Source organism: Pongo abelii, chromosome 11, assembly GCF_028885655.2.
Source record: "Pongo abelii isolate AG06213 chromosome 11, NHGRI_mPonAbe1-v2.0_pri, whole genome shotgun sequence".
Lineage (NCBI taxonomy): Eukaryota > Metazoa > Chordata > Mammalia > Primates > Hominidae > Pongo > Pongo abelii.
This window is the reverse complement of record NC_071996.2, coordinates 130,780,232-130,802,097: the sequence shown is the minus strand read 5'-3', so window position 1 is coordinate 130,802,097 and position 21,866 is coordinate 130,780,232. Positions and strand designations below refer to the sequence as shown.

Sequence of the window (21,866 nt, the reverse complement as noted above, 5' to 3'; positions counted from 1 at the left end):
TACAATTTTATACTTCCCATAGGTATTTAAATATCTCTGTCAAGATGATCCCTTTAAATGACTTTCTGGGTGGGTCTTTGGTCAGTTAATCAACACATGTTTATTCAGATTCTATTTTTTGCAAGATATTGAGCTGGGGTGTCTTTTTATAGTGATCCAAACCATTTTACTGCTTACATATCTTCTTTGAGCTGCACCTGGATAGGCCAAATGTAGAGAAACTATGGAAAATGCAACAATGCAATGAGTGATCAGCGTCAGTGAGCTGCTCACCTGCTCACCTTGAGCCAAAGAGGAGACTCAAGGAGAGTATAGGAAGATAATGATTTTTTATCTTTTATTATTTTTCCTCCTTATTTCCCTCCTTCATTTTCTTCCTTTTGGTTTTTGTTTTAATAGAACATTTCCCCTGGGTATTTGGATACTGAACAGGAGTAACATGAGGAACAGCTCCTACCTCCCCTCTGCCTCTTCCCTCACAAGCCTGTGAGTCAGGGCAGGGGCAGCCACTGAAAGTAGCAGAGGCCTTCATAAAGGAGAAGTGAGTGGGATCTGAGGGGACAAAGGATCCCTGCCCAAGTGCATGTCATCCAATCATCCAGTGGCTGCCCACAGTGTCCACGGCTGCCACCATTAGTCTTTCATCTTAGGATTGAGACCCTATGCCAATGCAAATGGCTACTGGACGGTGATCATGTATAATATTCCCTATCCAGGTTGCCAGGTAGACCTTTGGATTAACTCCCCAAAAGCAGCCCCCTAGGAGACAGGCGACAGCACTGAAGTCAGGGGATGCAGGCGTGGAGGGTAAGAGCACGCTTGAGGATTTAAGTTCAGTCTCTACCACATTATTAGCTATGCCACCTGATGCCTCAGCTTCCTCATCTATCAAATGGGGTTAATTGTAACACCAACCTCTAGGGTTGATGTGAGAAATAAAGGAATGGAGGCACATAAGACCCTTAGAACAGTGCCCCCAACACACAGGCCAAGGGCTCTGTAACTTCAATTCTTAATGGTTAATGATACATAATTTGATGACATTGTCTGAAGACCAAGGTGCTGGTGGCAGAGTCAGGACTGTGGGTGGTAGCAAGGGAGAGACAGGCTCTGTGTAGACAGGGGAGTGGCACAAGGGGCAGAGGAACCCAGTCAATAAACAGAGATGTTTTGTACTTCAAAGTTTTGCCCATAGGCAGTTCCGTAACTGAAGACGGGGAGGTCAAAAGCAGAGGTGGTGACAGCCGGGAGTAACCGCGTGGTGCGGAGAGTCCTGGCTTGGCACAGAGTTGTCAAGAGAAGGCTTGTGAATCATCCTTTATTTAAGCCTCAGGATACTGGCTATAAAATGTTTTTTTTTTTTTTCTTTTCAAAATTTGACTTAGTGGCTAATATATTTTTTTTTTTTTTAAAAACAACACCATGAGATTTTAAATAAAATTCCAATTCCTTTCTTCTCATGAAAACTTGGAAGATTTATTAATGCAGGGCCTGACATGTTGCACAGTAACAATGGGCTGGAGCCGAGTGCCCGCTGGCCCATTCAAATGTGCCCTCAGTTTGTTTACTGCAGTTCTGCAACTCTCTTGTCCCCAGCACTGAGGATGTTGCAATTTTTTTAATAGCAGTTGCATCCTTAAGAAGAAAGTGAAATACCGCATTTTTCTATGACTCTTTTAAAAGTAGGAACATGAAAAAATGGACTGAGTAGGGTTGTGTCTTTTGAGAAAAAAAGGGAGAGAGCATATTTCTTCATGGAAGAGAAAGAGGGTGTGTGTTTCATGCAGCTGCTTCACTGCCTTCAGTTAACTGCTGTTCTCTTGTAGGACTCTGTGTTGACAATTCCTGCCTAACACAATACTTTGCTAGGGGTCAGCAACTAAAATGGAACAGGGAAAAATACCAGCTTTTCTTGGATTTTGGCTGACTTTATGTTAATAGAATATGTGTTTTTGAAACTCTCCCTCCAAGTTCATCTAAACCACGTTGTGACATCCACCAATATAATGCCTTTATTTTCTTGCAGTGTATTGACCCTTTTGTACTTGCAAAAACACTTGCATGCAAATTGTTTGTACCTGGGATTCCTTTTACACCATGTAACCCTGGCAATCCTGGGAGACCGGGAGGCCCTGGGATATAAGGGCACTGTGTACACAGGAGGCCTGGTTCTCCTGCAATGAGAGTATACTAGCATTACTTATAAAGCTACATCGAGTCCTCAGAAAGAACAAATATTTTCCAACCACACTGTCATTTATTACATTTAAACATTTTTATGTAGTGAAAATTATCTAGGACATTATACATATTAATTTAAAAATTCATGTATTATAGATCTGCTTACTTTAATGTTCTGAGCTATACAGTTCTTCTGAAAGGGGAAATTCCAAGAGTCTAACATAAAACATCTATTTCAGTGTTTCTTTCCTTGCATGCAGGCGAAAACTCACATTTTAGGGATATCCAGCAATTTATTGCATGGGTGCCAAATAAATTATTGATTTACAGATAAATGAATACTTTTAGCTAAGGGAGAAGAAGTCACCACTGACTGGTAGCTATTTGGGATCATTGTTATCTCAGGAGGAAAAATCAATGATAATAATGACGATGAAAAAGGCTTATCCTAATACAACATTATTAATTGAACCAACCTTTGGGCCCGTCAACTCCTGGGATTCCTGGAGACCCTAGATAGCCTGGCAGTCCGCGATCTCCAGGTGGACCCTTGCGAAAAACAATACCACCTATAAAAATACAGCACCAAAGACAATTTTTTATTAGTGTTTTTTTCAATTTAGCAAGTATTGTGATATATGTATTATTTAAAATGCATTTCTCTCATCTTTGTATTGGAAGTCTAGTCTTTAGAAGTTTATCTGCAACTGAGAAAGCATGGTGACCAGCTCTTCCCTTCATATTACATAGATGTGGTATTTTTAAGGTAGTTGATCTTTGAAAGCTCATTGTATAATTTTTTTTGTCACAGAATCAACCTGTTTTATCTTACTTAGTTGTTTCCAGTTATTCCAAGTTGATATGGTTTGGCTGTGTCCCCACATCTCATCTTGAATTGTAGTTCTATAATCCCCATGTGTCATGAAAGGGACCTGGTGGAAGGTAATTTAATCATGGGGGCGGTTACCCTCATGCTGTTCTTGTGATAGTGAATGAGTGCTTATGAGATCTGATGGTTTTATAAGGGGCTTTTCCCCATTTTGCTCAGCACTTCTCCTTGTTGCCATCCTGTGAAGAAGGACATATTTGCTTCTCCTTCTGCCACGAGTGTAAGTTTACTGAGGCCTCCCCAGCCGTGCTGAACTGTGAGTCAATTAAACCTCTTTCCTTTATAAATTACCCAGTCTCGGGTATGTCTTTATTAGCAACATGAGAACGGACTAACACACAGACAATCCCTTTAGCATCTTGAGGCAAAGGATCAACTCTTATTCTGGGTATTTTTGTATACATCGTATTTTCCTGATATACTGTAGATGCTTAATATATATTGAGTAAAAGAAAAATGGATTCTGACTCAGGATATCAACTGTTTTCTCTTTGTTGCTTGTCCACATCAATTGAGTTGTCCTTAAAGCAGGTCTCTAAGAAAGCTCTTTTCAGCTTCCACATTATCTGCTACTCTAATGTTGCAATGAGCAGCTATTTCTCTTAAACTGGTTAATTATGTTCAGTAATATAATTTTTGGCTTTGTCATTTCCATTACAGGTTGAAGGCAATGGTGATGAAAGTAAATATTTAAAAACAGTACCATAGCTGTCCCAAATTTAAGAAAAACAAGGTACCACTGGAAACATTTAATTTCATTAGAACACAGAAGAATGACCATTTTGTGATCAGTTTTCTGCATCTTTAAAATGCCTGGAAGGTCATCTTTAAATGGTACAATCTGATAAAAGTTTAATACTTATTGTAGACTTATATGAATACTTCTACATTCATACATTTTTGTATACTTATACATTTTCATATTCAATGAATGCTTAATTCAAAAAATATTTGAGTATCTGCAGTGTTCCCCATGCTACATACTGAGCTTAAACGGTCAAAAAGACACAGTCTTTGACCTCAAAATACTTTGATTCTTGTAAGAAAAACGGACAAAGACAAAGATAAGGCAATGTGAAAACTTCTACAGTTGGAATAATCTTGGAGGTTACAGGATGTGGACTCACTGAAAGCTTTCTGCTGGACTTGAACTTGAAGCTGCAGTCTGAAGGACAGACGGGTGTTGCTTAGAGAAGGGAAATTAGGAAGCAAAGACCCCTGGACAGAGTGTAGCAGGCACAGAGGGAGCATGACACCTCCGGGAGAGAGCCACAAGCACCTAGGCCCAGATCCCAGCTTTAGCTTCATTAGCCCTGTGAACTCTGTATGTCAGCCTTGACATAGAAAAAAGAGGATACTAAACCTCCATCTTAAAAGAGACTTGGAAGAAGCTGGGATTATAGGCACACCACCACACCTGGACCTAGAAAAGGTATGTTAAAATATAAAGTGTGATCTATATGTTCGTGAGGACCTATTGTACCTATGAGCCAACACAGAATGCTAAGTGGCTCTGTAGAGGGATGCGAAGGAAAGGCTCCCTGTGTCAGAACCTCTGAGCACCACTTCAAGTCCATTGGGCCACACCTCTGTCATCTCTGACCCCTTTACCTCATAGCATGTTGCCTTACACCCATGCGGCACACCTCTGGCCTACTGTCCTGGGGCTTCCCTGCTGATGCCAAGGCGTGGGACTTCCTGGGAACCATGCAGACACAGCCTGGAAGTGGGAGGATGGGAGGTGGGGGGCTGCTCCTCTCTTGGGGGGAAATCTTTGACCCATGGGAACTAGGAGCAAATGGATAAATTCTTGCCTCTTTCTCCCCTGGCACAGGCTTCTTAGAAGATAATCTCCAGGGCTGAACAGGCAGTTGCATCTGGTCAAGGCCAACTTGATAGCCACCCATCCTTCCCCGCGTCACTCTCTTTGTCCCTGCCTCCTGCTCTGCTCTCTGGGAAACTCAGGCTAAGACTTTGCTGCATTTGTTAAGTAGTCATTGCATCAGTTTCTTTCATAGACAGTTAGTGAAATGAAGACCATCGGAAAGGTAACTCATAAAAACCACACAGTCTGATGGCTAAGCTGTGAGGAGGGTTTGTTGCTCCTGGTTTGCACACATCTGTCATTTGATGCTATACACAAAAGGGGTCCCCTTCCACATCTTTACCTGGTGGTCCTGGAGGTCCCGGTGATCCTGGAAGGCCTGGTGAACCAGGACAACCTGGGGACCCAGGAGTCCCCATGGCATCCTTTCCTGGGAGGCCTCGTTCCCCTTTACTTCCTTTCAAGCCTGGCCATCCAGGGGCTCCTCTGAGGCCAGGCCTTGAAGATCCTTGGAGAAAATAATCATTTCTTGTATTTTACGTTTTTTCCTGATTAATACAAATTTATTTTTTAATTGCAAGTGATATAATTTTATTTATAAAAATTGCACAATGTAGAGGTACATAACACATATAAAATAAAAAAGTGAATATCCTTGCTTTTTTCATCTGTGGCCTTGTTAAATAACCACAGTACAGCAAAGTGGAGAACATTCCATTCCCACGAGAAAATTTATTACAAGAAACTGAAACAAAGTTTGGGATGCACTGTAGTCTTTTTATCTAAAAGGAAGTGAGGAATACTTCCATATATGCTACTTTGTAGATTTTTTTTTATTAGAGACTAGAGGATGCCCCCAGTGCCCAAAATGAGAAAGAGAGAAAGTTGTTAAGTGGACTTTATTCCTGCCAGTGTCTTACACATAAAAGGGTGTGATGGGGGATAGACATCTCCTGGGAAAGGAGCCATGCCTGGTGGTACAAACCCCACCCTAATCTTAAAATGGTGAGGATGTGAGGAGGGGACAGTCTCAAATTTCTGTCCCACAAACAGTTTATTAAGAAGAGAGATGCCACCAGCAAAGGGCTGAGAAACCAGCTGGGGTAATATCTGATTATGTCCTATTATTTGAACACAAAGACAAAATCTTCTGATTGACATCCGTTTCAGAGCTTTGTATTTTTTTAATCATATTTTACTTTGGCATATTATATTTGTACTAATTTATGGGGTACATGTAAGATTTTGCTACATGTATCGAATGTGTAGTGTAATGATCATGTCAGGGTATTTTTGAGTATCTATGACCCAAGTATTTATCTTTCTGTGTTGAGTACATTTCATGTCCTGTCTTCCAGTTAATTTGAAATATACAATACATTGTTGTTAACTATAGTCACCCTACTGTGCTATCAAACATTAGACTTTATTCCTTCTATCTAACTGTATGCTTGTACCCATTAACCTCTTCACCCCTAAGTCCATCAAAAAAACTCTTAGAACCGATAAACAAATTCAGTAAAATTGCAGGACATGACATCAACATACAAAAACCAGTAGCATTTTTTATGCACCGATAATGAAATAGCCAAAAAAGAAATCAAGAAGGCAATCCATTTGCAGTAGCCACATACACACAATAAAATACCTAAGAATACATTTAACCAACAAGATGAAAGATCCCTGCAAGGAAAACTATAAAACACTGGTGAAAGAAATTGAAGAGGACACAAACAAATGGAAAGACATCCCATGCTCATGGATCAGAAGAACTAATCTAGTTAAAATGACCATACTACCCAAAGCAATCTACAGATTCAGTGCAATCCCTATCAAGATACCAATGCCATTTTTCACAGAAACAGAAAAAACACTCCTAAAATTCTTCTGGAATTAGAGCTTTGTAATTTTCCACTCATTGGCTTCTTAAAGGAGCCTGTTTTTTGTTTGTTTGTTTGTTTTTGTTTGTTTGTTTTTTACTTAGGGGCCTGGCAGGGGGAAGGAGGTCTTCCTTAATGTCAGAGCTCTAAAATATCTTTTTGCCCCATTCTAACTGTAAGAGATATCTACTATTAACAGTTTGAGGTATATCTTTCCATGCATATTCAGGTACATATAATATTTATCCATTTCTGTATCTATTTTTTAAATAATGGAATTATAGTATACTTATAGTTCTGCAGTCTGCTTTGTTGATTAATTTTCAAAATTATGAAGTAGTATAATATACAACATCATATAGAGAAAAATATGATTGGTGGCAGGGCACTTGCCCAGTAGTTTATCAAATTTTGCTCTTTTTTCTTAGTTTTGTTTTCGTTAAAAAGAACACACTACAGTTATACTTGATGAGTACCTGTGGGCCATCCCTGATCCAACTCTTTTTCCTCTCTCAAAAGGTAAACACTCTAATGAGTCACAGACGAAAGTTTAGAACTTTACAGAAAAAGTATAATGTAGGTATCCTTATGCAACTTGTGATATGTTATGAAAACTATCATTTTCAACCAACCTCATTACCATGACATTGTTTTCTACTTCTGTACCTCCTCTGAGTTTCAAGGCCCCTGCTCATACTCCAAAGTCACTGTAAAAATCCTGTACAATAAGGCTTTTACAAATAGTTAAAACGGCTGAGAAGAGAAAAAGAGCATTTCTGTATCAGTTTGTATCAGCTCCACTCCTTCTTCCACTGTAAATTGCAAAGATGACAATTTAAGAAGCTGAAAACACTGTTCTATTTTATTTTGAGATGGAGTTTCACTGTTGCCCAGGCTGGAGTGCAGTGGTGCCATCTCAGCTCACTGCAACCTCCGCATCCCAGGTTCAAGTGATTCTGCTGCCTCAGCCTCCCGACTAGCTGGAATTACAGGCATACACCACCATGCCCAGCTAATTTTTTTGTATTTTTAGTAGAGACGGGTTTTGCCATGTTTGCCAGGCTGGTCTCGAACTCCTGACCTCAGGTGATCCACCTGCCTTGGTCTCCCAAAGTGCTGGGATTACAGGCGTGAGCCATTGAACCTAGCCTGGAAACACTTTTAGATCAGTTAATGAAACATTTGTCTTATGTAAAGAATGCAAACTTAATAGAGGACAGCTTATTTTCCTTTGTAATAGCATTTCTATTTGTACTCCAAGAAACATGGACCTACCAGGACTTCCAGGAACTCCGGGGGGACCACTGGGACCTGGGAATATATAACATAAATCAATTGCTTAGAAAGATGTAAATGCTATCCCATCCACTTTTGAAATCTTGGGTGACAATATAATGATAGTTAATAATACAGAGTTTTCATATTTTTTTCCTACTCTCACCTAGACAAATATTAGAAATTTTCACTTATTTAGACAAGAGAAAACTAATCTTAGAAGTCTAACACTGAAAAGTAAATCATGCCACCATTATCATTTTCACGTAATTCAGCAGAGATTTACTAAGAGCCTTCTCTGTGTTCAGCACTTTGCTGGAAGTGTAGACGCCAGAAAATCAAACAGTGCTGAAACATCCAGGATAGCAGTTTGTCTTGGTGTTCCATCTTAGATTGCTTCCACCTGTAATATCCTGGGGGTTATAATTCCTTTATATATACATGTGAGTGATTTACAGTAAGTGTACCAGATTTTAAAGAAAATCTATATCAATGTCTGTATTCATCTGTCCTTTTATTTAAATACACTGGGAAATTTTATTCTTTTAAGTAAAATTTTCCTTTGAAATCTTCTTCATATCAATAATTTGTCTAGATCAGTGGCTCCCAGTCCTGGCTGCATGTTGGACTAGTCCAGGGAGTTTTTCCAATCTTCCAGTGTCCAGAGCCCTCCTCCAGACAATGAAATCAGAATCACAGGGTGGGACCTTGATGAGGCCATTATAGAAGTTCCCAGGGTTTTCAATATGTAGACAGAGATGAGAGTGATTGGCCTAGAACTTTTGGATTTCTCCAAAGTGATACAGTATAAGTACATGTGACAATAATTCATGTCATCAAAGACAGATCATTGTTCCAAGAGTCAGGAAACCAGGGTTTCAGTTCCCCCTTGCAAATCTCTGTGAGTTTGTTTGTGGTCTCCATTTTTCCCTTCGTAATCCCACTGAGATTGCCAATGCCTTGCACTCCCTCCTCCTGCCCTCCAGCAAATGTTTCCATGACAGACTTGAACTTTATGCTTTGCTACATAAAGATAATTTAATTACCTTCCTGGTATACCACCTATGAAATAAAAATATGAAGAGTAGGGGACATCAAAAAATAACACCTCTATGAAAATGAAGAGATCTCCATTCCCTTTCCTCGCCCATGTCAATTCCATAAGCACATGCTATTTATTACCTTGAAAGAAAGCCAGAAATATGTTCAGCAAGTGCTTTGGGAAGAAATTTATTCTTACCTTGTGGGCCACGAGCTCCTCTGGGCCCTGGTGGGCCTGGAGTGCCTTCATCTCCCTTTTCCTGGTGTGTGTCATAATATTCTGTCTTAGAGGAGAAAGAAACAAATACAGAGAAAGGATAGCTATTTATGGACAGCTCACCAAGCATCATTACTTCAGTTTCTTCATTTTGGCCCAAAGATGGCTTCCTTATGTTCCTGAATTCATAGGTTTACATGTTAGCAGGTATATGATAGTCATGCAAATGTAGGTGGAAAAATTTAAATAAGTAGACCTTTGTGGTATCACAGTATCAGATATTTTATGGGCTTTCAATTAGAAATACATTTTATGATGTGACTCAGGTTACACACCCACATTTATATGTACACATTCATACATACCTATGTATGTGTGTATATGTATAGAAAAATTAAAGTTTCACAAAATAATGACTTATTATTACAACATATGATCAACTCTGATACTTTTTATTCTATTCTACTTCACTTTTCAAAAATGCTGGTCCCGGTGGACTGAACTTATTTCCATTCTGGAAGTGTATGGAACCCACACATCAAAAAATACTGTATTTATTGTTTCTTTAATTTCCAGGGAACCCTTGACCTGCAAGAATCGAGGAATATTGTTTCTGACATGCTCAGTGGACCTACTGCTGGTGTTCTTAACCATTTCCTTCCTAAGTGGAACTTCTTTTGAGGTTAGTAGAAGCTGCAAACAGAGTTATATGGAATTGAATCTAAGAAAATACACAGTGAGGAGTGCTAAGAATTCCTCTGAAATGTAATGAAAAGGTAGATTTCATTTAGCATTCAGTATATTTATCTTGAAGGAAAAAAGGTGGAAATATCAAAGGTTTAAAAAAAAAAACCCTCTTTGCTTTTTCATATGCTAGATGGATCAATTACTTTGTTGACTTATTTAACAAGAGCCTTGTGGTTAAGCAATATATATAAAATCACAAAAGTATTATATTAATAATATAACATAATAATGTCCACCATGAAATCTGTAATGATATGCGTGCACCTACCAAGTGTTGGGCACAGTGCTAAGTGATTTCACAAAATAGTTATTTAATCTTCCTGGCAACTCCACTAAAGTATTTTGGGACTGCTATAGTTTGAATGTGCCCCCTCCAAAATTCAGGTGTTATCAATGTGATAGAAGTAAGAGGTAGGGTCTGTAGGAGGTGATTAGGCCATGAGGGTTTCTCCCTCATTAAGGGATTAAGGCCCTATTAAAAGAGGCTTTGAGCAGCCTCAGGTCAGCTTGCCCTTCTGCTTTCTTCCACGTGAGAATGCAGCCAAAAGAGCCCTCACCAGACCAAGGGCCAGCATCTTGATTTTGGACTTCCCAGCCTCTAGAACTGTGAAAATAAATTTCTGTTCTTTACAAATTACTCAGTCTCAGGTATTCTATTGTAGCAGCACAGAACAGACTAAGACAGGGGCTCTATGCATCCAGATCATTTGCTTTCAGTGTAAAGATGCAGATTTCCAGGCCCCACTCCAATTCCTGAGTTACATTACTGAGCATGGGGATCTGAGAACTGCATTTTTAACAGGACACCCTTTCCCCTCATGACCCTTTTGCCACCATGTGCCATTTGGTTTAACCTGCATGACCATTCATGGCAGCCTTGCTTGGCACAAAACTGAATGTGAGAACCACTGTTTTTTGAGGTAGGAGATGAATGGACACCAGCACTCAGAGTCCGGGTCCCCTTTCTCCTTTTCTTCAGCTGCAGAGTCACAGAATATAAAATGTGGCTGCTCTGCAGTTAGGAGCTGACATGAAATACATGTCCACTGGGAAGGGGAGCACTGCCTGCTACCCAGAGCTTGGGCTGGAATGATTGCTTTTTGCTGACCATATATTAAACCCATAGCTTAGCTTCCACTAAGGAGTTGTCATAACTCGGGCCCAGGTGGAGGGAGGAGAAGCTGACTTCTTCATCCCTTGTTGCCTCACTGTCCTCCTTTACCCTGAAGGTGCAGGATCACCTTGGGCCTGGGCTGCTTAGACAAAGCTTTTCTTGTCTTCCATAGCCCAGCATGGGCATCACTAGTGCCTTCCAGGGACCAAATAGAAATATTTACCCATGGTCAAAGGGACAAATAGTGACCAGCTATTTTATGCCCTGGTTTGATAACAAGGTACATGTTACAATCTCTCTCACACAGTTAATGAGAGACACTGATTCAAAATTTCCTTGCTACTTTAAAGAACTTGATCAAACATAGCATTGATATTGTCTTTAATCACACTTACTGGACCACGAAATCCTGGAAGGCCAATGTCCCCTTTCTGTCCCTACAGAGAAAGACAATTACAAATTGTGAATATGGTCACCCAAAGTATTTACATATGAAAAGCAAGATGTACAGTTAAAATGAGCAATATATTGATGTTTAGATGTCATGTACAAACCAAATTAAAGTTAAAGGGACATTGACTTTAAATTATTTTCCTGGAGAGCCCGTATCTGGGTAAGGATTCCCATCTACAAGGTTGTACAGAAGTAGTTATTGCCCTGGTGGTTCTCCAGGTTTCTTTCACAACACCATCTGCAATGCTTGTTCATGTTCATTGCACGTTCCTGTGTTCTCACCCAGGTTAGAGGCACAGGAATATCAGACTGTGGCGTGTATGCATTTCCAAGTGTCCCAGCTGTAACCAACCCCCTTTCCTTCAAGAAAGCATTTCAGAATTCTACTGGAAGTGATACTATTAAAGGGTAAATCTTGATTCTGCACATATACCTACATATATAGCCATGTGCCACATAACAATGTTTGGGTCAATGATGGACTGTGTATATGATAGTGGTCTCATAAAATTATAATATCATATTTTTACTACACATTTTCTATGTTTAGATATACAAATGCCCACCTTTGTGTTACAATTGCCTACATTATTCAGTAAAGTAACGTGCTGTGCAGGTTTGTAGCCCAGGAGCAACAGTCTCTGCCATCTAGGTTTGTGTGAGTACACTCTATGATGTTCACACAATGACAAAATCACCTAATGATGCATTTCTCAGGACATATCCCTATCTTGAAGCAACACATGACTACACATGATTTGAAAATGTTTGTAACATATTGTCATAAGGGAAGAATACAGTTCACAACTAATTGATCACAACCTTTCAATGTATCATGACTCAGATTGAGACTCGTGAACTCTAGCCTATGCTTGATCTCAAATAACCAAAAACTTCCTACAGTTGTAGGATTTTTTCAACCTCTTCCTCGTGGGAAGCTTCACTCTCACTGGTCCTAAGTCAGACAGCTTCAAGTACACAGTACAAGTTTAATACCTTTTCCTCAAGAACACCCTTCAAATGTTTAAGTAAAGTTGCCACATCTCTCTTTTCTTCTTAACAGACCGAGGGTATTTGAATGAAGTCTGTTATTGTAATTCCTTGTACTAAGGTCCAGGGTTGTAGATAAAAGTAAAAGCATAGGCAAAATCCAACCTATTAAAATAGGATATTAGGGAGAGGATTACCTTAATGCCATCTTCACCCGTTATCCCAGGGAAACCCCTGTGGCCCTTGACTCCCTAAAGAAAAGAACAAAAGGAAATGGGTCAGAAGACACAGGAGCCAACTGCTTCTGGGGGAGCAGGTGCAATTTGAACTCCTCTGAAACAGAAGAATGTGCTCAGATGATCTCTCTTCACAATGGAGATGTAAAACTATGATTCCCAAATGCAGTTTTTAAAAGCTGTAAGCTTTTTGTTTGTTTATAACTATTTAGTGACTTTAAAAAAATCCTTCTTCAGCTAGTAGGACTGACATTTTTACTACCTCCATGGGCCAAATCAAGTCTATACCTCACTTCCAGGGAAGCCAGGAACACCATCTTTTCCGGGTTTTCCCTACAGGAAAAACAAATCAAAAACATGAAATTTAATAAATATGGCTAACTTTACAAATATGGCAATCTTAAGTGATATGATCATCTCCTCTTGACCTCAGGCATGAAAAGTCTGAGTAAAGATCTTCACCCAGGTGTTAGAAGGAAAAACTATTAACCACAGAATACATAATGGCCCTCTCTTTCCAGGGAAAGCAGAAGCCAGTCAGAATGGGAAACGGGAGAAAGTCAGAGAAGGAAGGAAGGACATTAACAGCCAAACTTAAATTAGAGCTGATGCTGTTCATCTTAAACTTGGAAGGGAAAAAAAACACATACACTGGGCAGAGAAGTAAATAAGGAAGCCCAGAAAAAGGAAGGTATTCACAGTCCATTTATTTGAAATATTGGTAATTCCTTGGACCCCAGGTGTGCCTATATTTAAATATATATATAAAAGGTATAGTGGGGTATCTCAACCAGCAGTTTGGATTGACTTTTATGGTATTTGCCCTTCCTGATAAAATGTAAAAATCATGTTCATTGAATATTTTTTCTTAGGCCAAAAAATACATTCTTTGCTTATGTATAATTTTTGTAGATTTTACTTTTCCAAATGTATAACTTTTAGATATTTAACACAATATGTGGATTTAAATCTTTCTAAAATGGATCTGGGTGGGGTAGTGGGGGCACCTGCTGCTTCTGTTTTTCCAGCCGCCCACTTCTGGTCACAGATTGCCCTATTTCCTTTGTGAGGGCTGCTCTTCCCTCCCTCTGGGTGGTTCTGATGGCACTGCCAGTCTCAGTAGCCCACTGCCCCACTGGCCTGGCCAATCATGGTACCCTTTTCTCTTGGTCACAGCCTTTTTTCCAGAGTGAGACGTATGACCAAGCTGGGCCAATGAGATGAATTCCCTGGGATTTTATAAATGGACACAGGGAGAAAGATGCTCTCTTTCTCCTCTAATGCCATTAGCCTGAAGTTGTCTGCTGCAGGGTAGCTCTTTCTCCCCATCTCCCCTGACATGGGAGATCATCTGCCAGAGGAGAGAATGAGGCTGATATGCAGAGAGAAGCAGAAGTGAGATGGAGAGGGAGTCCTGCCCTTATGTTTTCAGGCTCTGAAGTCCTTGAACCCTGTTTTAGCCTTAACGTCTTAGATACTTGAGCAAGTAAATCCTGCCTCCCAAATCTTAAAGAACAGAAATTTTTAGCTTGAGCTAGTTTGAGTTGGGCATCTTGTTCCTGTAACCTAAAGAGTCCCAAGTCCTGACTAATCAAAACTGCACATGACACCGAATTTCCAAATTTACCTGTGGGCCAGGGTCTCCAGGAGCACCCTTTTCAGATCCATATGATTCTCCAGGCAGTCCCTGTATTAATTAGAGCTATGTCAAGTTTTATGAATTACTGATTTTTTTACTTACATTGATTTTTATTAATTTGTCCCTTTTGGTTATTCTGCCATTTAAAAACATGTTTAAGTGCTGAGCCATCTAAGAGAGAAATCTTATTGATGAATAGTAATTAAAAAACAGATGCCAAAAAAGCTGATGCTGAAGATAAGTCATAAGATGGGCGGTATTGGGTGCATGTACAACAGTGCAAGGATTTCAGCTAGGAGTGGCTGTAAAATAACTCTACTGTATTCATGCTCTCTGCGGTCAAATGTTATTGTATTTTAGCCAATATTAAGACTTAAAAGCAATAGCTTCTCTGCCTGTGGAGTAGCCATTCTTTTATTCCTTTACTTTCTTAAAAAAAAAAACTTAAGACAAAACACACATCAAACTAAATACTAAGGCTCTGCTTTATGTGTTATGGGGACAATATAACTTTAAATAACCTACTGAGGGTCCAGGAGGTCCAGGCTCGCCCATTGCTCCCTTGTCTCCCTTTTCCCCCTTGAGGTCCTGCCAAAGAAACAGTTCAACTTGTTTCAAATGGATGAAATGACATTTCACTGATTCAACAGTGGGACAAATCCTCTATCTGTTCAATAAACTGGGTTTACAAACTGTGAATGTGCCTCATGTTAACACAACCCAATACACCTTCCATTTCTCACATTTCAAATTTTATACTTGCGAACTCACGAACTCACTGAAACTACCTGCAAACTTTTTTTTTAAGTATCTTTTTTTTTTTTTTTGAAATGAAGTCTCACTCTGTTGCCCAAGCTGGAGCTTCAGATCTTCCCTGTGTAATATTTCCAGGATTTATGAATAAAGGACGGTAAGGAGTAAATACTGGAGGTTCTGGCTGGCTGAGGGAGCTGGGCTGAGCTGGGCTTAGGTAACAAGAGCTTGTAAAAGAGGTACAAGGTCACAAGGACTTCGTCCTAGACATGGTAAGGCACAACACTAATCATAAAATTGCAGAGTTACCGTTCTGTTATCTGGGCCAGTTAGGGTCACAATAACTGTTCCTGGTGGTCCCGGGGGTCCTGTTAACCCTTTCACACCCTAAAGACAAAAACACTCAGGAGTGAGAAAATAAACAACAGCATCAACATTTCAATGTTACTACGTTTGAAAGGTCTACTTTTCCCCTCTAGTGCTTATACGGGAAGACAGAACAAATGAAGGCCCATCAATTTCAGCTTGGCCAGTAAGTAAACGGTATAGGCTGATATGCTCCGGAACATAAAATATCTTGCCTGCTAATAAAACATAGTATTTAAATTACCCGCTCTCCTTTATGTCCTATCACTCTTTCACCCATGTGACCCTGTAAGAAAACACAAAACCAAATTATTTTCTAAAAATAAATTCGAATAAACAGTCTAAACCCATCAAAGTTCCAATATTTGTAACTGAGCATTTATATTTTAACTTTCATTTTAGAATGATAAATTATTTTAGCTATTTCTTAGAGAAGAGCATCGATGTGTTTCTTTTAAAGGAGGAGCTCTTGAGGTGCAGAAAGCTTAAGGGATTTACCTAACATGGCAAATGCTGACACGCAGTGGCGTGGGGGAGGGAAAGGAGCCCAGCTCAGAGCATATTTTTCTGGCTCTGCATCAGCCAGTTTTAATCCCACTGGCTGGCTACTTAACTTCCTGATACGCTTGTTTTCTTGTTTTAAAAATAAGAATGGGTAGCTGCATTTCAGGATTCTGAAATTCAATACTTAATAGAGAATCTACGAATAGAATTCCAGCTACCGGACTTCACTAGTAATTTAGTGACATGAGTCTAATGCGAATAGTTTATTCACTAATGATGGCTGATCCATCATTTCAACTAATATCTGCTTGCTTTTTCACCACTGAGTATGCAGATCTTCCCCTTGTTAGACCAAAGCTAGATCAAAACACTTTAAACCTCAGCTCTGCCATGTATTGTCCATTGGACAATTCACTTAACCAGAACCTATCCATCTCTCAGGGTGCATGCATGCGTGCGTGTGTGTGTGTGTTTGTGCATTTGTGTGTATCAATGAGATAATAAATATGAAAGTATCTTGGAAAATACCTCTTATAAAAGGCTACCTGAGCCAGGCGCAGTGTCTCACGCCTGTAATTCCAGCACTTTGGGAGGCTGAGGCGGGTGGAACACCTGAGGTTGGGAGTTCAAGACCAGCCTGGCCAACACGGTAAGACCGTGTCTCTACCAAAAATACAAAAATATTAGCTGGGAGTGGTGATGCACGCCTGTAATTCCACTTACTCGGGAGGCTGAGGCAGGAGAATTGCTTGAACCCAGGAGGTGGAGGTTGCAGTGAGCCAAGATCGCACCACTGCACTCCAGCCTGGGCAACAGAGTGAGACTCCGTCTCAAAAAAAAGAAAGAAAGAAAGAAATAATAAAATAAAAGGCTACCTGATAGTAGGAGATACTGTGTTTAGGACTAATTTCCTGTTGGGGCTCAGCCTCACTCAACATTTTTATAATTAAACTAACAGTTGCACTTCTGTTTTTTTGTTTTGTTTTGTTTTTGGTTTTGGTTTTTTTTGTTGTTGTTGTTTTGAGATGGAGCCTCTTTCTCTCACCCAGACTGCAGTGCAGTGGTGCTATCTTGGCTCACTGCAAACTCTGACTCTCGAGTTCAAGTGATTTTCCTGCCTCAGCCCCCTGAGTAGCTGGGATTACAGGCATGCACCACCATGCCCGGCTAATTTTTGTATTTTTAGTAGAGACAGGGTTTCATCATGTTGGCCAGGCTGGCCTCGAACTCCTGACCTCAAGTGATCCACCCGCCTCGGCCTTCCAAAGTGCTGGGATTACAGGCATGAGCCAATATGCCTGGCCTGGTCTTAACAGAAATGCATGCAAGACTCTGTGTAATGAGCACACAAATAGTCGTCTTTTACTTACTAGCATAAGACCAGGTTGGCTTTGTGAAGCAGCATGCTACAAAAACTCAGAGGATAATGTGCTGTGTGAGATGATCAGAAATGGAAAACCTGTGGATTAAGAATCCTTGCCTTTTTCTTGTTAAGTAGCTTCTCATAAATTGAATTAAGACTCTTTGTATCAGGGATCAAGGTACTGAAATGCAAGGAGAAAAGAGGTGAGAGCAGCTAGCCATGCTCTTCCCTGCTAGGAATCCTTGTGAGTTCCAGAGAGGTGCCTAACAGTGACCCACATGAAGAAGCAGACCAGGTTTTGCTTTGAGATTGAGTAGGGTGTGCTAGCCGTTACATCATATGAACTGTAGTCTACCTTAGGTCCTCTAGGTCCCATGGCTCCTGGAAAGCCCTAGAAAAATCCACAAATGAAAATCACAGCAGGAAATGCATCCAACCAGAAAAATTCTTTTAATAACTTTTTAATAATAAATAATGAATCTATTAGTTGACAGAGTCTGTAGCAAGGATTACTTGATACTCACAAAGAATCCCGGAGGACCAGGTGGGCCAACAGGCCCAGGAAAACCTGGAGGGCCTGGCAAACCCTTGAAATTGAGAGAAGAATAAGAGTAAGTTTAAATTTACTTCTCACTTAATACCAATGTCCATTAATTAAATGCATTAAAATATTTTAATAAAATCAGAAGAGCATAACACCTCCCTTTTCAGTGGCTGCAGCTAATGATAACAAACATCAAAAAGTGTTGCCATGTGTAACAGGCTGGCAGGACCATCTGGACGATAACGTTTCTAAAATGACCAAAGTAGTTGCTTTACTTCAGACTTTTCAAAATTTTGCTTTTCTCTTTCTTCCCACCTCTTTTCTTCTCCCTTTTCCTTTCTCTGTCTCATTTTGGCCAAGCATGCTCCTACGTTAGGGCCTGCCACCTGCTCTCCTTCTGTCTAGAATCCCCTTTTCCCAGGTATCTGTATGACTCACTCCCCTTTCCTTTTCTTGTCTTTATGCAATTGTCATCCTTTCCATAAAGCCTTCCTGCTTATCCAAAGTTGTAACCCACCTTCCAACCCAGACACTTCGTATCCTGCTTTCGTGCATTATTTTTAGCATTTATTACTCATACACCATAGAGTTACTCATTTACACTTTTTTGTCTCCCCCATGAGAATATGAGCTCTATGAAGGCCATATATATATGTATGTTTTAAGAGACTGGGTCTCGCTATGTTGCCCAGGCTGGCCTATAACTAGGCTCAAGAGACTTTCCCGTCTCAGCTTTCCCAAGTAGCTGGGACTACAGGCACATGCCACCATCCCTGGTTCATAAAAATTTTAAATATCTATCTATCTATCTATCTATCTATCTATCTATCTATCTATCCATCTATCTATCTATCATCTATCTGTCTATCTATTTTTTTGAGACAGAGTCTCATTCTGTCCTCAGGCTGGAGTACAGTGGTGCGATCTCTGCTCACTGCAGCCTCTGCCTCCCAGGTTCAAGTGATTCTTCTGCCTCAGCCTCCCAAGTGGCTGGGACTACAGGCGCATGCCACCACACCTGGCTAATTTTTGTATCTTTAGTAGAGATGGAGTTTCACCATGTTGGCCAGGCTGATCTCAAACTCCTGACCTCAAGTGATCCTCCTGCCTTGGCCTCCCAAAGTGCTGGGATTACAGGTGTGAGCCACCGTGCCCAGCCTTAAATCTATATTTTGGCTGATTTGTGCCCTGCAGTATTCCTAGAGCCTAGAAATAGCCCCTAGCATGTAATTGGCAGGTAAAAAATATTTCTTGTATAATAGTATGTACCATCATTATATCTTCAGCATCATCACAATGACTAATACATAGATGATAATCAATACACATTTAAAGAATGTATCAATATCTCAGATTACTATTATCTCTTCTTCCTGGATCCCCTGACTTCAGCATCTGGACTCTTAAATGTTTTCTGAGCAAAAAAGCGAGAGCCGCCGTATCTTGCATCTCTTCTCAGAAGCCTATAATAGCTCCTAATTGCATCATTCTGCATTTTTTGCAGCTCCTAATCTAACTTCACATCCTCAGTTGGGATGGCTCACCATACAGGATTTCAACAGCCTCAACTCAAACTCACTTAGGCAAATATCCCATCTCTACTGAGGAATTTCTACATATAATTCTGAACTAAGTTAAAATAATTCTGGTTAATTGGCTGGGCGTGTTGGCTCATGCATGTAATCCCAGCACTTTGGGAGGCTGAAGTTGGTGGATCACCTGAAGTCAGGAGCTCAAGACCAGCCTGGCCAACATGGTGAAACCCCATCTCTACTAAAAATACAAAAATTAGCAGGGCATGGTGGCCCACGCCTGTAGTCCCAGTTATTCAGGAGGCTGAGGCAGGAGAATTGCTTGAATCCGGGAGGTGGAGGTTGCAGTGACCCAAGATTGCACCACTGCACTCCAGCCTGGGCGATAGAGCCAGACTCCTTAAAAAAAAAAAATGTGTATATACACATATATATATATACATATATATGTATATATAACTAGTTAATTTTTGTTATATATAATTATAACCTGAAAGTTAGCACTTGTGGTTTAGGTCTATGAAATGGTCTTTTCGAATCACAAAGTAAAGCACATGCAGCACCAAAGGCAGTTGTGTCTCTTTCTATCCCTTTTGGATCATACTCAGGCTACATACATATAAATCAGAAAAGCAAACACTTCAACTGGAGAGAGTTGCATTTAAATAAAAACCTTTCTTTTCTTTATTATCTCAACTTCAACTGGAGAGAGTTGCATTTAAATAAAAACCTTTTATTTATCATTATGCAAATTTTAAAATAGGGCTGTTATTTAAAATTACAGATTTAAATGATATTCAATGTGTGATACAAATCTACCCTTATTTTCAACAAATACAAATTAAGTGGAACATAACTATTCCTGTTAGATTCAGGCAAGCTTGGTGACTGAGAGTGAAGAAGAGGACGAAAAACATACTCAAATCATCTTTGCATATCAGCATCGTGTAGTTTTCCAGAATAGGGTGAAAGCTTTAGAATGAAATGAGGCCAGATATGTAAATAGAATAAATAGGAATTTGTATTTAAAATCTTCTTAAGAGAGTGAGAGGGACCTATGGGGGAAAAGAGAGATAGAGGAAAGAGAGGTGAAAAGAGAGAGAGAGTGAAAAACTGAGAATAATAGGGACCTTCTCTGAAGTGCTGTACCTGGGGTCCTGGAGCCCCTGGCAACCCGGGGTCGCCTTTTGCATCAAGTTCTATATCTTCTCCTTTAGCAGGAGCACCCTTGAAAATGAAGAAGTTCATCAAACATCATCAATGTTATATTTTAAAAACCCCTTCAAGTGCTTATTCAAAGTTATACTTCCTCAAAGATGAAAGTGCTTTTCAAGATATATACTCAGAGAAATGATTTATGATTTTGTAATTATTCTATTGTGAAGAATTCAAAGCATTTTCATATTTTCTAAAATCAAAAATTTACAGTGGGCCCAGTACAATGGTGCATGCCTGTAATCCCAGCACTTTGGGAGATCAAAATGGGCAGATCATCTGAGGTCAGGAGTTCAAGACTAGCCTGGCCAACATGGCAAAACCCCATTTCTACTAAAAATACAAGAATTAGCTGGGCGTGGTGGCATGCATCTGTAATCCCAGTTACTTGGGAGACTGAGACAGAAGAAACGCTTGAGCCCAGGAGGTGGAGGTTGCAGTGAGCTGAGATCGTGCCACTGCACTCCAGCCTGGGCAACAGAGCAAGACTCTGTCTCAAAAAAAAAAAAAAAAAAAAAAAAAATTTACAGTGGAAAGAAGAAAGACGCAGGGGTAATAAATCATTTCCCAAGATACCAAAAATAGTGACAATTCCTGCCCTAGAATGTGGGGCCCTGAGCGTGAGGTCAGTTTTCTTCTCCAAGACCCTATTTCTTTCAACAATGATACAAAACCTGTATCCTTAGGACTCTTTATGACAAGAGCCAGAAGGAGCTATTTAATAGGAATAAATATCATGTCCCAATTATTATTGTTTCTGAATGATTAAGGTCTGGATCATGAAATCTTATTTGTAATGACTTAAGTCTCATTATTTAATAGAAGTCCTTTTCATATGTACAGTTAGAGATTTTCAGTGATAGCATTCCACCAGTGACTTACCTTTTGTCCTTTCAAACCAGCAGCACCCTAGGAAAAAAGCAACCTGTGAACAACTAGAGGAAAGTCAAACACACACACTCCTACTCGGTCTGCTCTGCCCTCTCTGCTATTGTGCATCCTTTCCCCACCATACACCTCCACGGGCTTACAAAGCAAAGTCTTCCCTTAATCTTTTACCTCCCACCATATTGTCCTGTCTCTCCTTCGTCTCACCTGTGAA

General features: G+C 40.0%; 1 protein-coding gene and 1 long non-coding RNA gene across 4 annotated transcripts in view; one reads left to right on the top strand and one right to left on the bottom strand.

Moving 5' to 3' along the window:
- LOC112132274 (uncharacterized) overlaps positions 1–10,301 on the top strand; it is a 66,256-nt gene extending 55,955 nt beyond the window's left edge. For both annotated transcript variants that reach the window (XR_008523040.1, XR_008523041.2), the window contains 2 exons: positions 3,731–4,502; positions 9,885–10,301. This is a non-coding gene — a long non-coding RNA (uncharacterized LOC112132274). The remainder of the gene's footprint in view (positions 1–3,730; positions 4,503–9,884) is intronic.
- The window catches only part of COL4A3 (collagen type IV alpha 3 chain), a 148,055-nt gene that overhangs the window by 45,547 nt on the left and 80,642 nt on the right, over positions 1–21,866 (bottom strand). For both annotated transcript variants that reach the window (XM_024243122.3, XM_063713075.1), the window contains exons 8-23: positions 21,647–21,673; positions 20,699–20,776; positions 17,998–18,060; positions 17,829–17,864; positions 15,851–15,892; positions 15,550–15,627; positions 15,013–15,075; positions 14,476–14,535; positions 13,137–13,181; positions 12,810–12,863; positions 11,565–11,606; positions 9,291–9,375; positions 8,051–8,086; positions 5,239–5,403; positions 2,658–2,750; positions 2,079–2,174 (exon numbers count right to left, since the gene is read on the bottom strand). In XM_024243122.3, coding sequence (XP_024098890.2) covers positions 2,079–2,174; positions 2,658–2,750; positions 5,239–5,403; positions 8,051–8,086; positions 9,291–9,375; positions 11,565–11,606; positions 12,810–12,863; positions 13,137–13,181; positions 14,476–14,535; positions 15,013–15,075; positions 15,550–15,627; positions 15,851–15,892; positions 17,829–17,864; positions 17,998–18,060; positions 20,699–20,776; positions 21,647–21,673 — 1,063 coding nt within the window. The remainder of the gene's footprint in view (positions 1–2,078; positions 2,175–2,657; positions 2,751–5,238; positions 5,404–8,050; positions 8,087–9,290; positions 9,376–11,564; positions 11,607–12,809; positions 12,864–13,136; positions 13,182–14,475; positions 14,536–15,012; positions 15,076–15,549; positions 15,628–15,850; positions 15,893–17,828; positions 17,865–17,997; positions 18,061–20,698; positions 20,777–21,646; positions 21,674–21,866) is intronic.